We start from the raw sequence: 17,029 nt of genomic DNA on the forward strand, positions 1-17,029 counted from the left end.
AGCACTGCCAAGCAAAACCCTCAATCACCAAGTCTTCTCTCACGCGGGAATTTAAACACCATGGCATCGCCAGACCTGTCGGTTTCTACTTCTCCTACGTCGGTGTCGCTGGCTTCGCAGGGGGAGGAGCAGTCGCCGACAATCACATATACAAACGTCAAAGAGCTCCACAAGGTGATTAGGCAGGTTCCAGGCGATTTCCTCATTGTCCAAAGTAAGTATTTACCATCTAACGGCAATTACATCCCCAGGATATTCTATACTAACTACTCGTTATCAGATGTTTCTCCTGCCGATTTTGAGCAAATCAGCCGTCCAGAACGTCGCGGTTTCCGCCTGCGACGTTATCATGCCGACAGGAGACTTTTAATCATCACAATACCTACTGCCCTACATGAAGCACTCCACATAAACCTCTACGTGGCTTTCTTATTCAAGATCGGGCCAATAGCGCAAGATATCTGGAAACCAATCATGAGTACGACCTTGCGTCCACAAGGTCACCCTGGAGGCGACGGTGGTGAAGGCGACTCAAGTGGTGGCCCAATGTCAGTACGCCACGATAAATATGCCTGGCCAACCCTGGTCATCGAGGCAGGGGATTCCGAATCCTTGCATGCCCTACGAGATGACATGAGATGGTGGTTTTCCGCATCAGACCATCAGGTCAAGATTGTCCTGCTTGCCAAGTTTGACCACCGTCTTCAACAGATTCTTATCGAGAGATGGGAGGAAGAAGCTGCGACCCGCCCTGGCGCTACAACGACTAGAAGGGCAGCAACGTTTGGCGCCAGTCAGCCTGTGTTACAGCAAAGTATCACCATCACACGGGATCCGGCTACTGGTTCATATCAAGTCGCTAGAAGCGACTTGGTGCTTTCGTTCCGGCTGCTCTTTCTGAGAGATCCAGGCCCACAAGAGGGAGATTTCATTATACCTACTGAAGATTTGCAGCGTTATGCACGACTTGTCTGGGCGGCTGTTTAAGATAAGCTAAGCCAGGGGTGCTAGATTCGCCGGAAATAGACCTCCAAGTCAACTCTAAGGCGTCACAATCCACAGCCGCGCCTGGGCGCCTCGTGTCCACTGAGTTCTTCATGGGCGATCATCTTACATACGACATTCCAAGGGGACCATTTCGCTCGAGTTACGACTGGCTAAACGCCATATTGACCATCATCATACGGCACCAAACTTTGGTTCTAGAAAAGTCTGAGGATGAAGACGACATAGAAGATGCCGAGGACATCCTGCCAGTAGCACAAACCCTCCTAGCTCTCCTTCCCAAGGTTTCCCCCCCAGACTTGACCACATCAGAGTCGTCAGCTCTCCAACACCATGATCTCAATCTCAACAACATTCTAGTCAACGAACAAGGCGAAGTCACAGCCGTGCTCGACTGGGAATACGTCTCGGCACTACCACTCTGGATGCTGACTCAAATGCCCAAGTTTCTTGACGGTGAGCCTCGGGATACCCTCTTTGGCGAAATGCGATTCCCTGGTCACGCATTATCACTTCAACTTAGTTATAATTTTGACTCTGCCATATATTGCCAACGCAAGAGATGGTCGACTCGCGGATGGACATTTCAGGAATCCTACCTATCACGACGGCTTCTTGTTTTTACGTCAATCGTTAGCTTCCACTGTCAAAAACACACAAGCTGTGAATGGTGGTTGGACCCTCACGGTGAAACAGGCCGCTGGACTTCCCATTCTGTTGACCGGACATCTTTCATTTGCAATGTTCCAAGTTGGCCTGACATTGTCCACTACATTGACGTGGTCCGTGAATATAGTCAGAAGCGTCTGTCATTTGACGATGATATTCTCGACGCTTTTGCTGGTGTGACGACAGTGTTAAACCAATCTTTTCATTCGGGATTTCACTACGGTCTGCCAGAGCTATTTTTCGATGCTTCTCTGCTATGGGAACCAGACTGTAGAAAGTCAACTTCTCTTCGGCTCAGAAAGACAAAGAAGTTGAAACTTCCAAGTTGGTCATGGGTGCGTACGAAGGGTTCAATCGGGACAAGTGTCTGGGACATTTTTGCACAAGACTTTTACAAAGATACCTCGTTTGAGAGTATTTATGAGCTAAAACCCCGAGTTCAATGGTGGAAAACCAACCCTCAGGGAGAAGCATTAAAGCTAATCGAGTATCAACACTTCAATAACCATGCCTCGATGCCTCCAGGCTGGACTAGACGAGACAATGAGGATGGATATGGAGATAATGAGGATGGATATGGAGATAGTGAGGATGGATATGGAGATAAGTATTCACACACCTTGTCTCCAGGCATACAATACCGGTACCCTTTTCCATTTTCTGAGAGTGCCGAAGCAAGTTTTCCGAAAGATGAATACGGCCCGTTACTGAGATGTTTCGCAAATCGAGGGTGGCTGATCAAATCAAACAAGTTCGAAGAGCCCAATAAATCATATCGCAAATTTTATGGCACATTCAACCTTTGTCTCAGCGACGGAGCCTGGGCTGGGGTATTATTTGACGATCGATTAGACCAACGCTTCCCTCAAAAGTCTGGTGAGAGATGTGAAGTAATTGCGATTGCCGAGGGACGGGTTCTTAATCCAGCTTTTGACGTTTATTTTCCTGAGCGCGCAATGGCTCGGCGAGCAATCTTTCCAGGGGAAAGATTGTCCGATCGCAGTGATTTCTGTTATGAGTTCTATTTTATCCTTTGGATCGGCTGGGATAAAGGCGTTGCATACCGGAGGGGCATTGGAAGAGTTCTTAAGACGGTATGGGAGAAAATGGAGCGTGAGGAGATTGAAGTAACCCTCGGTTAGATATGAGAGCAACAAATTTAGCATTGCAAGTTGTCTTTTACGCGCAGCGTATTATTCAGTCTCTGTGACGACCTGCCTCTAGTACCAAATATATCATATGCATTATGATATGTGCATCCATATAACATTAACCACCTCTCAGGCACTCTACTTATTACGGACCTCATTCAAACGCAAGAATCCTCAATCAAAATTGTAGCAAATTTATTCTGAAAGACTTACACCATCAAGGTGTGTTCGGGTATCCCCAGCATCCAGTCCTCCCAAACCCCTTCCATGCCCCCAATCCCAATAAACTGCGCTCCTTTGCTACAGCATCAACAAAAGAGGTATATATATATGTATAAAGCACACCAAAACACCATACAGAAACAAAAAGAGGGAGAACCCCGCATCAGACCCAGCAACACTTGACATACTTCATAATTCGTGAGCATTAGTTTGCATACATGTCTCCTTTATACCGCATTCCCGTTCACATCGTATTGCCTCGGCGGGCTATCAGAGTTTCTCCCATAGCCGGGATGGGCCAGGATCGGAGCCTCAACGTGAATCGGCTGTTTGTTTGCAACGATTCCGCTTCCGGCACTGTCAACATACTGCATTTCGTATGCCTCCTCCTTCATCTTGCCCTTGTCGTCTGGCGACGAGACCCATCTCTCATGGCTTGCATTGTTAATATCAATGGCAGAGCCAAGCGCGAGTCCAATCTCTCGAGGAGATTGAGGAGATCCATGGGCGGGTTCTGGCCACGGCATATGGTTGACCTCAGTCGCGCTAATCGGACTGTTGAATTGAGATGAATAAGGTGAGAAGTATCGGGGGAAGGTCTTTTCCGTATTGCCAGTCATGGGAGAGTCATCCCAGTTCCGCAGAGGTCGCTGGCTGATTGGAGTTTCGTTCGAATCGTGCGGGTTCGTAGACACAGATGGCCATCCTCCTGGGTTAGACTTCATCGGTGGCATGTTGGTCTGCAATTTCCTGAGGAACGCCTTTCTCCGTCTTCTGCCTCTGCAGACGATGAATACACCGGCGAGGGTCAATAGTAGAATGAATCCCGCCACGGCGACGCCAACTTTTCCGCCCAAACCCAGCGGACCATGATCGAACCAGGCAGGGTCTACCTTGGCTGTTGGTGTAGGCTCAGTGATGTTGACGACGTCACTCGAGAAGATGTTGCCCTGAAGGCCCAGAGTTAGACCATCCATCGGCTTTTGCTCACATCCAGCTTGAAGAACCGTAACAACTATACACCACGTTAGCAAGTGCCACGGTCTTCACTGAGTTGGGACATGAGAGTGCATCATACAGTTTGCCAGATAGTTGTTAGAGACCTGAAGACACTCTATACATCCGTGAAAGTCGACAGAGTCGCCGGTAGGCCATGTATCGCAGTATCCATAGTCGTCATACGTGACTGACAGATTTTGATACGCAATAGCGTTGGCAAAGACACCACAAGCTTTGCTAAAGCCAACGTGTTAGTCATGAGACGCAAGGCCAAGGACGGTGTGGTGTGGCATTTACCTCGTAACACATGGATTGTTAACAAAGTCATAATGCGACGGCTCGTTGAAGACGCAGTATGATACAGCATACCGGAGGTTATCTAGGGTCAAATGGTTAGAACTTTTGATGCAATAACATACATGGCTTAGGTGAGATGAAACACATACACAAGGCCGCCTCGTTGTCGGAATAGTTGTTCTTTGTTACATATCCGCTCTCCAGCTCGCACTGGACACAGCCTTGAAACACGGTGCCAGCATTGTTGTTGTAGCCGCCGGTGTACTGGCCCGGCGTGCACACCAGGTCATCGGGCGCCGTCGAATCCAGAACATTGCCGCAGTTGGTCGAGCACGGCGAGTCTGGCGCAACCAGAATGGCCTCGGCCGCGGGCAGCACCACGCCGGCAGCTGCGAAACTCGTTAGGAGGCGTAACATGGCTTTTTTTTGGGCGAAAGCCTCGCTTGACCGTCTTTGCTCTGTGTGGGAGGGTGGCCTTTTGTCTTCTTTTTTTGGTGTCTGTGGTAGCGAATGTAGGGAGGGATTGGATTGGGGCGAAGGAAGCTTCGGGAGAAACACAGGACCGGCCTGTGCTACATGCCACGCCTGAAGGACGGCAATGCTGAGTTTGAAGCTGTTCACGAAAACGAGAGACGGTCCTTGGCTCGGGGCGGGAGAATCGCGGAGAGGGCCAGTCGAGGTTGTTATAATGGTCGTGCTGTAGCGTGCTGTACGAGCAGGCGTCGTGCTCGCTGGTGAAGCCAAGAACAAAACAAGGGGGGCCTAGCTGTAGCTGGAAGCTGTTGGTTGCGAGATGTGATGAAGATGCAGAGTCGCATCGCAGGCCATTGCCATCCCCAAAGAGAGAGCTTTCACATTCTCCACCCCAGAGTGGATGGACGTCCGGTTCGCCCGCCCATGTTCGCCGCCGCTCATCTCCTCCTCCATCCCGTCCTGTCCTGTCCTGTCCTGTCCTGTCCTGTCCCGTCTTGTCCTGATCATGGTGAGAGCCGGCAGGGCTATCCAACTAGCCTCAGTTTAGGGGCCTTGCACCCTCCATAACCAGCAAATCTCGAGTCACCTCACACCGGCTGGATGCTAAAGCCGTGCCAGACAAGGGCTCATCTAGCCACTAAAAGGCGGGAGACGACCCGCGATCCCCTGCGTGGCGTCAAGCCTCTGCAGGGATCCCTGCTCACATTCACATCGCCATCACCAGCTACTGGCTGTCGCCGGCCTCCGATTGGCGGCGTGCTACGTCCTGGGCGCTTAATTCGACTCTGTGGATGGTCGCTGACAGGCCTGGTGTCGAAATTGTCAATTTGGAGGCGGTTGAACAAAGAAAATTGTCTCTCTCTTTTTCCCCGCCGCGAGGCAATAATCAACTAGTCCAGAATCCAGACCTGCCGTGTCTGCGTACTGTATTCCGTATTCCGTCTTGTCAATGGCACGATAACGATGAATTGAGCGGCGTCCTCACGTCATCCCAGGCCGTATGCGTTCATGTCGGGCACTTTCTGGGCCATGCTGCAGGAGGAAAGCCTCACTGCTACCCTGCCTAGGTACCGTAAGCATATCAGACATGGAGATATTCTCTGAGCTGGCAGAAGAAGAGAATACTCGATGAAATACGTTTCGACACTCGGTACGGACCTGTCAAGTTACTCGGCAACATACGCCCTACAGACAGACCCGCTTGCACTCCATCTAGTACATCTCCAGCTTCATCATCCATCATCCTGCACTTCCATCTGCGGGGGCCAAGCTTCTCCGCCTATCCGCATAACATCACATCAACCTCGAACCAACACACATCCAAACGCAAAAGTCCTCATCCCAAAGTCCAACGTTACTCTGGGCATCAAAAAACGGCGCTTCTCGTATCCCCTCGGCATCACCACCACATGGAATCACGCCTCTCGTACAACCAACTGCCGGCACGGGACACGGCTTGAAAAGTGTACAAGTTGCAGGTATCACAGCTTTGCCCGTGTGGAGGTTGGGTAATGCAAATCTCCCTGTGCTCTGTGCTCTGTGATATCCCCTCACATCCCTCGCGCTTCATAAACGGATGAGTGCTCGTGCTCGGACGAGAGACTACTTTTTACCCGCCCCCAAGCGCCGTTCACATCCGCAGCCATCACATTCGATCACGCTTTATTGATGTTGGGTGAATGCTTTCAAGGGGAAATATTGAACAACGAATATGTATCTCGTTGCCAGAATTCCGCTAGGCGCGCCATTAAATCTCGCACGAAGCGCCAACTGTGAATATGCGAACATCATCACTCGACGATGCAGAAGTCCATGACTGCACCTGTTGCATCACCATCACATTCGTTGTACATGCTATTAACCTGGAACCTCGGCAGCCAAGGTACATGCACTAAAGCCGCATGCCTACAGTGGCTGCGGTATACATGAGAACCCCTCCCTTTCGCTTATGCACGTCTAAAATGCAAGGGACGGGCGTCTGTGTACGAGTAATATTCGTGAGGCCCTGCTTATACCGTACGAGTATGTGACAAAATCAGATGTGCCATACTTGAGCCATTCACTTGGATTTACGTAGCATTACGAGAAAAAACTTCGTCTATGGTGCAAATATTCTCGCTAAATCAATCAAGCAAATCAAAGTCAAATGACACCGGCCGCCCAAACCAAGCAAAATATGTATCCTACCAGACTGAGCTCACACGTCGCCTCACAATATGCGCTGGAGTCTTTTCCACGCATTTCAGCAAAGAGAACGTTTTCTCGAGGCCATCAAGTAACTCCAGATCGGGAATCAATTGCATGGCAGTCGGCGTCTTGGGGCCGGAACTCGTCTTTGCAGTAGATTCTTTGGACCTCTCCTTCTCACCCCGTCTCGTCTCAATGCTGGACCGGACTTGTTCAGGCTGTGACGAGTGCGTACGTCGGTGTGATAGACTGTGGCCGTCCCTCTGGCTTTCATTCTGCGACGTGCCGCGCCTAGTAGATTGTCTCCTAGCTGTTTCCGCCTCTAGCAAAGGTTGCGAACGGTTCCCTGATCGCCCTCTGGCCCTAGAACTGTCCTGACGCCTGGTCCCAGATGGAGGGCGACTTCCGTGCACCGGACAGCTAGCAGAAGGATATTCTTCGATGAGAGCAAACTGCGAAAGATCAATCGGCTCTCTTTGGGACATTTGCGTGCCACGAGACTCACGCCGTCCCTCTTTGAGTTGTTTGTGCGAAGATCGCCGCCTGCCCCTCCCAGTCTCCTCTGTAGCTACTTGTGAAACTGTGTGAGATTGCAAAAGGTGGACTGGTAGAACAGCACTGCTGGAATAACTCCTCGCCATTTCGTCGATTTGACTATAGCTGTACTTGCTTCGGAGTTGATTCTGAGACGACTGTCGCGATAGCGGCATGCCATAGTCACTACCACGCCGACTATTCCAATCAGAGGATTGCCGCTGGCTATGTGCCCTATGCCTGTTTCTGTTTCTTTCTTGAAATCTGGCGCTATTCCCCGCTTCAACAGTCCTGGGCCGTTCTTGAGTCGATAGATGCGATAATTCGGGGGCGTCAATCATTGAGACAGATATTTGGCGAACCCGGCCAGGTTCGTTGTTCCAGACAGACACGTCAGATCGCAGGCTGAACCGCTTCTCATCTTCCATCATGTCTGGGTAGAAAGCTACGTAGTCATCTCGATCTTTTCGCGAGCCCCGGAGTTCCTCTGGAGGTGCTGTTGCGGACTGATTCGGGGGTTTGAATGAGTCCAGATGGGATATCGGAGACTCAGCCTCGAGGTATCGTCTGAGCATGTATTGATCAGGCGGAATATCGAGCTGTAGGGAATTGATATTCAATTTTGAGCTTGATGATCTCTGTATATTCTCAGCCTGCGGCTTGTTTGTCGTGTGGTTAACATATTCCTTGTTGTACTCGGAAGATTGGTGGTTTTGTCGCACATCCGGATCAATCGAGTTACCCATAAGCCACATATGCAAATCATCTTCTTGTTGGTCCGTTGAAGAGTCAATGGGTGCCTTCGATGATTTCTCATAGTCTTCGCGAGACTGGTCATGAGACTCATTGTGTTGATACGGGCCATTGCCAGAGTTTTTCTCCAGGTCTGGTGAGGCATCGTCTTCGGATCGAATATTGGGCTGGAGCGGCTGGTAAGACAGTCTAGCATACGGCTCAGACTCGGTATCAACGACAAGCAGACCCGTTTCACCGCGGCCCATTATACCGTAAACCCAAATTTCGCCAGACTGTATGCCAACAACAGCACTGGTACCGGCATAAGTTGCTTCGCCCTCGATGCCACAGCGGTTCGCAAAGACGACAATGACTTCTTGGTTCGATTCTGCCCGAATTAGCGGCTCAAGACGAGACACCCAGTACAATAAAGTCATGCTATCGGGTTCCAGGGGAGTGCTGGTGAATTCTCGAGAATCCTCATTGGTAAGCCAAGCCATAGAAACTATGACAAGTCGAGCACCACTGTCCAAGACATGTTGTCCAAATTCGAACTTGTTCCAAGGAGCTTCAAATTTGTAAGGACTCAACGTACGGATTACTGTGTTAGCTTTGGTAGTTATGGGGAGGTGGAGAGTAACCGCCCTTCCATTACTCACTTGAGGTCCATGCATATCCCCATGGCGGCTTGACCTAAGCCTGGAAGCCGTCCTTTAAAGAAGCCATGGGAGCCCTCCAAAGCCCAAGTCTCGTCGGTGTAATACAGATGGGATTTGCGGTAGTTGGCCACTGTTTCGCCATCGCCGTTGACAGCTATTGCCGAGTTGTAATACTGGGGGTCCGTAGGCCAGTTCAGCGTCGGATCTACCTTTTCGGGGTATCCCACGACGACGGTGCAGTCATGCTTGAGGGCTGTATTCCGAGCCCAGAGCGAGCTGATACCCGTGCTGGATTCTTCAAGATGGGGAGATATGTGGGTTAATGACTTGAAGTTGTAGCCTGATCCAAGCATGCAGCAAGTTAGAAAGGAAGTCGTGGGGCAAATGCCAAATAGGATATGCAGCCTCACCGGTGAAGGCCAGTTCTGGAAGGACCAATAGATCCAGGTCTAGATCGTCGGAATCCGCCTGGTTGAGGACCTCGTCCGCCTTGTTGAGGTTGTTTTCCACATCCGCAACCTGCGGCGCGAACTGAAGGCACGCGATCCGCATCTTTTTTTCTCTTTCCACGGACAACCTCTCTCTGTCTGTCTCTCTCTGTCTCTCAGCTCGTCGTCCCCCCTCAGCGACTAACTGCACAGTCCAGAGCTCGGCGTCGCGGGCAGAGCCCGGCTTTTCCGCGTCGCTTCGGGTGTTATAAGTCTCGGGCTCGCGACGACAAAGCAGATGATGGTGGTATTAATGCCGTGCCGTCACGCAAAAGATGCTGGACCCAACAGCAAACCGACTGTTTTGGGCGTAGGACAAGAGCTCCTCCCAAGCCTCTCTCTTCCTGAATGGGGTTTTCTGTACACTGTATGCGTTTGAGGGGGGAAGGGTGGGGTAGCTGGTACACGGAACGGTTTTGAGTTCTCAGCACTACCGAAGAGTACCTACTCCATACTATGACAAGGGGAGTGACTACCGCATAGTACCAAAGTTGAACTGCGCACTGCTAGAAGAGAATCCTTAATGCTGGGGAAAGGGGGGGATGGGCTGACTGCTCACAGCCCCATGGTATCTTCAAATTAGCCTACGATGTCTTTAAAGCAGTATTCGCTACATACATGGTACCTAATTTCTTGGTACTGTGAGGTAGCCCCTAGACATGCCAGAGCTGCTTCTGGTGTTGCTTTCAAGTTATGTCAAGTGCCAATACAGCTCAACCTTGACTTCCAACAGAGTACAGTACCTCACATACAAGTATAAGATGGTTCTTCTTTGTCTCCCAGAGACAGCCTGCTTGTCGTTGGGCTCCGTTTCAGGTACTGCAAGGGGTCTTCCTGCATCTCCAAGACAGATTTGATTGGCTGCAGTGTGATTCCAACGGCGCAGTCCACCAACGGCGTCGCTTCGTTTACCGCCTTCTTCTGCATGAGCAGGGGTTGTTGAATCTGGTTGCTTCTTGCCCATGTATACTCGTACAATACTCTGCAATAAAAAATCGTCTTATACATCGCCTTTGTTAGCTGCCTACCTCGACTGTATAGGTTCCATAGTGTACTCGTATGTATTTGCAGTGTTTGTACGGCGTGTTCCCCCATCTATCCTTATTCCTCTTGTATCCATAGTCGACAGTTGCTGCAAAAAGTGAACTCTTACCCAAGGTAAAAAGGTAAGGTACGGGGTTTTCGGAGGAATCAATAGTGTGATGCAAAGCAGCGGAAGACTCCGCACGTGCTGCATCCCGGCAGACAGGTGCCTGTATTCTCCTAATGGCTTAGTACAGTCTCAATAAAATCCACAGATCATGACCACCCACACACAGCATATGGCTGGATGGGCGACCAAGAGAAGTCAATTAATTAGACGGCTACCTATAAACTAGAAAAATAATACCGAGGCCATCAGTAATCATCCAGCCTGTTGGATCTGATTCCCCATACTTATTAACCTGTCAAATCACTGACGGAAAAAGTGGATTGGCTCTTCTAGAAAGACGCATATACTATTACCCTATAATCAGGTATTGATGACGGTTCACACTGCCGTATACCAGGTAAGCTATGTGGAATAGATATTCTTGAACTATGATTGACATTTTGTACTTGTACGAGATGCCATAAGACTCTTGGTAAACCTCGAGGGCGCATACTACCCTTATAATAAGCCTGAATACCACTTACATGTGTTGATGTGATAGCAGCTTTGGAGGCCGCCACCCCCAACGCCCGCAGGATTCTAGTCCAGGCCTGGAGATTAGTGCAGCCTTTGTATTACCACGATTGTATAGCACGAGCAAAAGCATGCAGTGTAGGTACATATGCATCACCCCGTTACCGAAATCCTGTCGTCGCCCCGTTTTACCACCGATTGCAGTTTTGACAAGGTTGCGCAAACAAGATTGCGAGCTGGAGGATGCATGTGAGACGCGGGCTGGGCGAGATTGACGTCACTTTTAGGCAGGACGTCGAACTGCCGCTTCTTTTTGCATTTACGGGCATTTGAATTCCCCAAACCTTCTGCAGATTCCAAACGCTGGAGGATTTGTCAAGATTAAGCCTTCCCGTCTTGCTTCCAGCGTGCTGGATCCAGCCAAGAACCGCAGTGCTAAAAACAGCCACAGGAGAAACAGCGACGCAGATTAGTAAAACGAAAAAGCAACTACAGAAACAGCCTGTTCCAGCAGAGGCTAGCAGACTTGGAACAACTGACAAGTTCGGGTTTCGCTCGGATTAGCGTCTTAGTACCTGGAGGCTACCTATTCTTAGCGGTGGAGGGTAAATCCCTCTTTTCGGCGTTACGTCTTTACGTTGAATACATGTACCCACCTAGACTACTGTAAATAGGTAGTCATCTATCGCCATCATCGTCGCAACCTCTTACACCAGATAGTCTGTTTCCTCCTCTCTTCGCTACACACGCGACCACCGAAATTCGGCATCGCCGCCATTTGAACTTGATTCGGGCTCCTCGCTTTCCCTTTCGCGACGTCCCTAGCCCCTCGTATCGCCGCCTGTCGCACATCGCAAGACCCCCATATCATGGTGGCCTCGGCGTCGAGCTTCGGGACTCTCCCGCACCAAAACGGCACGCCGATGCCTGCCCCCCAGCCGATAGCATCGCCTCCCGGATATGCGTTTCCGTACCAGAACCTGAAGCGTCGCCTGACGCGGCCTGACAAGGTCCCTCTCGTTCTTGTTGCTTGCGGGAGCTTCTCCCCGGTAACGACGCTGCGTAAGTAGTTAAGGGCACGTGGATATCGCCAATGGCGCTCTAACGAGTCCATAGACTTGCAAATGTTTGAATTTGCGGAGAAATATGTAAAACAGAGCGATCCCGGCTTCGAAATCGTTGGCAACTACATGTCGCCCTGCTCCGACGCATATCAAAAGTCATCATTAGCGCCGGCCCACCACCGGATACAAAGTAGGTTGGATGCGCTGAGCTGGGAGAGTGTTGTAACTCTCTACTGACTGCTTTCTATAGTGTGCAGCCTCGCTGTCGACACGGATACGAAAGTGACAATCACAATCGATCCTTGGGAGACGGTCCGCGTTGATGAATCCGGCAAGCCTCTGTACAGCCCGACGGTTGACGTGCTCCGTCATTTCGACCACGAGATAAACAACGTGCTCGGCGGCATTGAGACCCTGGACGGAACGTTTACGACGGCGCGCATTATGCTGCTCATCGGCGCCGACCTAGCTGCCACAATGGCAGACCCCAAGCTATGGGATCCCGCTGATATTGAGGTATTGCTGGGCTATTATGGAGCTTTTGTTGTTGAGAGGTACCGTTACTCCACGCCTGCTGGTCATCCGAACAAGGCTAACCTATCATCATCTCAGGCCTGCTCAATGCAGAACCCAAGATGCCATAGAGCCTCTCGAGAAATACAACGCCAAGATCTGGGTCGTTCCGACAATTATCAACGAAGTCTCGGTAAGAAGGCATAGTGCCTTTCCACTGGCCATTGATACTAACCAGGCGTATTAGTCAACTCGCGTCCGTGCTCAGATACAGAACGGAGAGAGAGTGGAAGACATTCCGGATTCCGTCTACAAATACATCAAGTTGCATCACCTATACCAGAAAGAGCCCATGGCCAACGGCAGACACGCCGAAATCACCAATGGGAATTAAGAAGCGAATCAAGACATAGACTGTTGCATTTACTTTTACAGCGTTGCATAATGGATACACCTGATAGCATTCCCCGCTATCAAACATGATACACGACAAGCGCAGCCACGCAAGAGCTTACAGGGCTCGCCATGATTTAATAGAGTACGCTCTCCCCCCTTCTGTCACTTTATGATTCTGGCGCAACACTAACTCTGGTATAAATAGGGGAGATGATTATAAAGCCAGTCTAGCGACTACTGTTCTTGAGTGCTGAATCTTGAGCTGGCTTGCTGCATGCTAGAATTATTTTTATTGGATACACTACAGAGGATATACGAGTAATGAAGAGTAGTATACTTAGAGATTACAGTCTTTGCGCCTGGCTGAGCTTCGCAAGGCCCTTGGCCAGCGAACAGTCAAAGGTTCAATTCTGTATGCCAATGATGAAATACGTCTAGCGATTATTCTAAGAGTGATGGGGGCTTTGACGGCTTACGGCTCCAGGCTCTGACTCAGTCTTGATATAGATAGCTGCTTGAATCATGAGCGATGTCTTTTATCTTCTGTTCCCGAATGGTTAAGTAGGGTATGTCTAGAGATTATTAAACGGGAATTTCGAGTCTCTTTTTACAGCCTAATGCTAAAGGAGTGGAATCACCAACATTGATGAACGACCACGCCCTTGTCCCCTGTAGACGGACGTCACGATCAGGTGGGCAAAAGCAAGAGATTGTTTCCATGACATCAATGCAAATCGATTGGCCATCCGATATTCACGCAAAACATCTCCCTCATCCACGTGCCCGCTCCGATGTAGCCGTGATCACCACAAAGTAGCATTCACTGACACATGCCTGCAATCTGGCCATTGCGACACTCTATCGACCGGAATCACAGAGTGGTTCATGCAAGACTTCCCAAGGCCATCACACAGGCGCCGTCGCGGCTATCGGATGCTTCCTAGCGCGAGGGTGCACAAGCGACGAGAGAGCAAATGCATGTAAGAATAATCCCGGCCCAGGTCGGCTATTCAAGTAAAACCGCTCACTTTTCTAGCCGACGAAAGAAAGCAGCACCTAGGTATTTGTTCCATTCTTCTCGGAGGGAGCCAATAGCAAAGGCAAAGATTTAATTTGTATTACTCTTCTTCCCTCTTTCTCTCTCTCGTTTCCACCCTCCATCTTTCGCTAGCTTCTCTTCGTTTCAACCTCTCTCAGTTGATTCTACAGGGTTTCATTCGTCCCGCTATCGAGTGGAGGACGCGGAACACATGCCGTTTGAACAAGGAGCCAATCACATGGGATTCCGCAGCTCGGACACCTGTTCGTCGAATATCCGCAGCTGTGCGCGTCTGTCACTGATCCTGGTCAAGCGTCAGTGGCAAATGGCATATCGACAGGGGATGAGAAGAGACAGAAAGGAAGGTGGACGGGGGCTTGCAATGAAGCAATATCAGAGATTTGAGTGATTGAGTGAGTGGGCAGTGGGCTCATGTACATACAGGGGGATCTTCATACCAGTGCATACAATGGATATACATACAAGGCACGATATTAACTGCTCATTGTCATTTTACACTTTACCCATCCTCGTATAGGTAGGGTTGCATCTTGCGCGGGTCGCCAGAGGGCGTCTGAATGGCCTCGTCTTCCGCCCGCCAATCCCGGCCCTCGTCAGTCGTTCCTCAACCCGGTCCAGACGGGCTCCTCCGCGGCACGGCCTTTGCGCTCTTGCGCCTCTTTGCCCGCGCGTCTATGCCGCTGCTGATTGGATCACCGTCTGTGGCGTCTACTTGTTTGCATCGGTATCCATTCGCTCGGACAGACGCCGTGTTCCCGCTTGTCTTCTCTAAGAGAGCCTCATTCAGCCGACCTTTTTCTCAATCAGATGCCCACGTACTCTCTATCTTGACTATGCGAGACAGGGCTTAGGGTCATCTCGTGCCGTCTCTCTCTTTGCTAGTTCCCACACGCACCAAAAAAGTCCTACCAGAAGCCCACGTCCTCTGTTTGGATGGAAAGCTTACCGGTAGTCGAAGGATCCAAAAGGTTGCCACAGGCTAAGATGCTCTTTCAGGTTGGATCGTCGACGAATAGCATCATCAGGATCACTAGATGAAGAAAGATACAGCCAGCCTTGAATTTTCCCTCCAGGCTTACAACCCCTCTTTCTGCTTGGCGGGGGACCAACATTAGGTTCCTTCTGAATATGCGTTTTTCTGCCTTTACGTGATTTTTGCCTCGGTGTCGAGAATGCCTGATCGGATGGGGGCGTGTGTGTCTTGTCACCACCATCAGCGTTGCATCCTTGCAGGGGATCCATCGGGATATGCATGCAATCTGTATGCTAGAACCAACGCGCCGTTGACATGATGCCCTAATACGGATGCGGGCGAGATGTTGGCTTGTGTGTGTATGTCCGAGGATGTGTGCAATCCAGGCTTCCATGGCCCGTATAACTATTGCCGGGCCTCCCCGTCGGCCGCATCTTGGACATGTGTTTCTTGCTAGCTGGTGTCTTGCTCAGTCGCCTGTCTTGATAGGGTTGATCAGTTCAACGATATCAATCTTTCTGTTTGAATCATCATCTCGAAAGGGAATGAATGATACTTGCAGTGGGTTTGATTCAGCCCGATATTGAGCAGGCAGCCTCGGTGATAGACCACTAGTACATGACATCTTGTTATACTTGAATATTTCCCTACTCCAATCATATATAACAGAGCCCAACATGACTTCCTCAATACATCTCCCCTTGATGGTTCTGGCCGTCTCCCAGGCTACATGTGTCCAGGCTCTCACAGTCTTCCCAAGAGACTCCTTTTCATCTCAAAGCCTCCCCCTATCCGCCACCATCGGCATCATCGTCGGCGTCATCTCCATCTTCGCCCTCGCCACTGTCCTCTTCATCATCTACTTTGCTCGCCAGAGACCCTCTCCATACATCGAGCAACGCTACTATTACAGGGAAGAGTATGTCTCTCCCAAAGCCCTGGTTGAGCCTTGGGGCTACGTCGTCAACCAGCCTCATCATGGCACCGACTTGGAGGCCACTGCAAACATGAATGATGGAGCCAGCGAGACAAACGGCCAATACTACAACCGTATGGAAGAGGCTGCTCGCTACGGCCACATCCAGCTCACACACGATCCAAGAGCCGTCATCCATGGCCCTGACAATGCCATGCCTGCTCATCATGCCTACGATCCCAACACCGTATCAAAGAAAGATAGCAGAGCCAGCTCTACACGATCCCTATCACCACCCCGACCAACCCACAGACTCAGGCCAAGCACGCCCGACTCATTCATCATCCAAGCCTACAAGTCAGTCGTGGAAGACGCCTCGAGACAATCTGCTCTTCAATCGCCCCCTACTTCAGGACAGCCCGCGCTGCCATCCCCATCATCACAGGCAACTTCCTCACCAACTTTGAGGTCTTCATCTCGCTGGAGCTCCAGACTCTCCTCCCTCTCCCTACCCAAAATCCACATGCCCAAACGAAACGCTCCCCCCAGCCTCGTCCTCCAGCCCATGGCAATGGCCAGAACCTCTGGGGACCGCCAGCTGCACATCACGCCTCCCCTCCTCAACGACCCGAGATTCATCGACAGGCCACTTGGCGCTGGCATCGTCGTCGTCGACCGCAATCGTCCACCAACTCCTAGATCCAGCGAAAAGTACGCTGCCTACACAGAAGTTCCTCTGGCTAGCGGGAAGAGCGTCCTTTACGGAATCTGAAGAAGAGGAGACAGGAATATCCCTTGTTTTCTTTTGTTAACACACACACACACACTCGTTTACTCATTCTCTTTTCCTTTGTCTTTTGTTGTATCCTATATATGGGAGGCTTAGCGTTGTAAGACTCTTGGATATTTGTTCAAGATGTTGTAAGGTTTGGGGAGGTGGCTTTCTTTATTAAACGGCGTTGGGTTTGCACGAGGTATTCAGCCATATGGAAATGGCCGTCGATCATTTATACCCTGGGAA

General features: G+C 50.5%; 6 protein-coding genes across 6 annotated transcripts; 4 read left to right on the top strand and 2 right to left on the bottom strand.

The window, feature by feature from the left end:
• Positions 1 to 60: 60 nt before the first annotated feature.
• On the top strand, positions 61 to 2,816 carry M431DRAFT_7228 (hypothetical protein; the record flags this gene model as incomplete). Its single annotated transcript, XM_024922007.1, has 3 exons — positions 61 to 214; positions 281 to 955; positions 1,012 to 2,816. 3 exons carry the CDS (start codon positions 61 to 63, stop codon positions 2,814 to 2,816), a joined length of 2,634 nt encoding a protein of 877 aa, XP_024772390.1.
• Positions 2,817 to 3,274: 458 nt separating this feature from the next.
• M431DRAFT_89676 (hypothetical protein) lies at positions 3,275 to 4,760 on the bottom strand (the record flags this gene model as incomplete). Its single annotated transcript, XM_024924048.1, has 4 exons — positions 3,275 to 4,062; positions 4,126 to 4,283; positions 4,344 to 4,425; positions 4,493 to 4,760. The coding sequence occupies 4 exons, from the start codon at positions 4,758 to 4,760 to the stop codon at positions 3,275 to 3,277; spliced, it is 1,296 nt and encodes a 431-aa protein (XP_024772391.1).
• A 1,875-nt stretch (positions 4,761 to 6,635) lies between these two features.
• Positions 6,636 to 9,911, bottom strand: M431DRAFT_147166 (hypothetical protein). Its single transcript, XM_024912745.1, has 3 exons — positions 9,343 to 9,911; positions 8,933 to 9,272; positions 6,636 to 8,858 (listed from the first exon to the last, which is right to left on the bottom strand). Exons 1-3 carry the CDS (start codon positions 9,482 to 9,484, stop codon positions 7,001 to 7,003), a joined length of 2,340 nt encoding a protein of 779 aa, XP_024772392.1. The 5' UTR covers positions 9,485 to 9,911; the 3' UTR covers positions 6,636 to 7,000.
• Positions 9,912 to 12,009: 2,098 nt separating this feature from the next.
• M431DRAFT_89762 (hypothetical protein) lies at positions 12,010 to 13,057 on the top strand (the record flags this gene model as incomplete). The annotated part of the gene is made up of 5 exons (XM_024924058.1): positions 12,010 to 12,148; positions 12,203 to 12,340; positions 12,401 to 12,704; positions 12,763 to 12,856; positions 12,911 to 13,057. 5 exons carry the CDS (start codon positions 12,010 to 12,012, stop codon positions 13,055 to 13,057), a joined length of 822 nt encoding a protein of 273 aa, XP_024772393.1.
• A 1,535-nt stretch (positions 13,058 to 14,592) lies between these two features.
• Positions 14,593 to 15,041, top strand: M431DRAFT_470091 (hypothetical protein). Its single transcript, XM_024915423.1, has one exon. The coding sequence runs from the start codon at positions 14,677 to 14,679 to the stop codon at positions 14,968 to 14,970; it is 294 nt and encodes a 97-aa protein (XP_024772394.1). The 5' UTR covers positions 14,593 to 14,676; the 3' UTR covers positions 14,971 to 15,041.
• A 728-nt stretch (positions 15,042 to 15,769) lies between these two features.
• On the top strand, positions 15,770 to 16,780 carry M431DRAFT_7232 (hypothetical protein; the record flags this gene model as incomplete). Its single annotated transcript, XM_024922012.1, has 1 exon — positions 15,770 to 16,780. One exon carries the CDS (start codon positions 15,770 to 15,772, stop codon positions 16,778 to 16,780), a length of 1,011 nt encoding a protein of 336 aa, XP_024772395.1.
• Positions 16,781 to 17,029: the final 249 nt, after the last annotated feature.

Source organism: Trichoderma harzianum, assembly GCF_003025095.1.
Source record: "Trichoderma harzianum CBS 226.95 unplaced genomic scaffold M431scaffold_9, whole genome shotgun sequence".
NCBI lineage: Eukaryota > Fungi > Ascomycota > Sordariomycetes > Hypocreales > Hypocreaceae > Trichoderma > Trichoderma harzianum.

Coding starts and splice junctions, on each gene's coding strand:
- M431DRAFT_470091 (XM_024915423.1), top strand. CDS start 14,677: ATGGCCTCGTCTTCCGCCCGCCAATCCCGGCCCTCGTCAGTCGTTCCT.
- M431DRAFT_147166 (XM_024912745.1), bottom strand. CDS start 9,484: ATGCGGATCGCGTGCCTTCAGTTCGCGCCGCAGGTTGCGGATGTGGAA. Junction 9,273..9,342: donor TCCAGAACTGGCCTTCACCG/GTGAGGCTGCAT, acceptor TGCTTGGATCAG/GCTACAACTTCAAGTCATTA. Junction 8,859..8,932: donor GGGATATGCATGGACCTCAA/GTGAGTAATGGA, acceptor CCGTACGTTGAG/TCCTTACAAATTTGAAGCTC.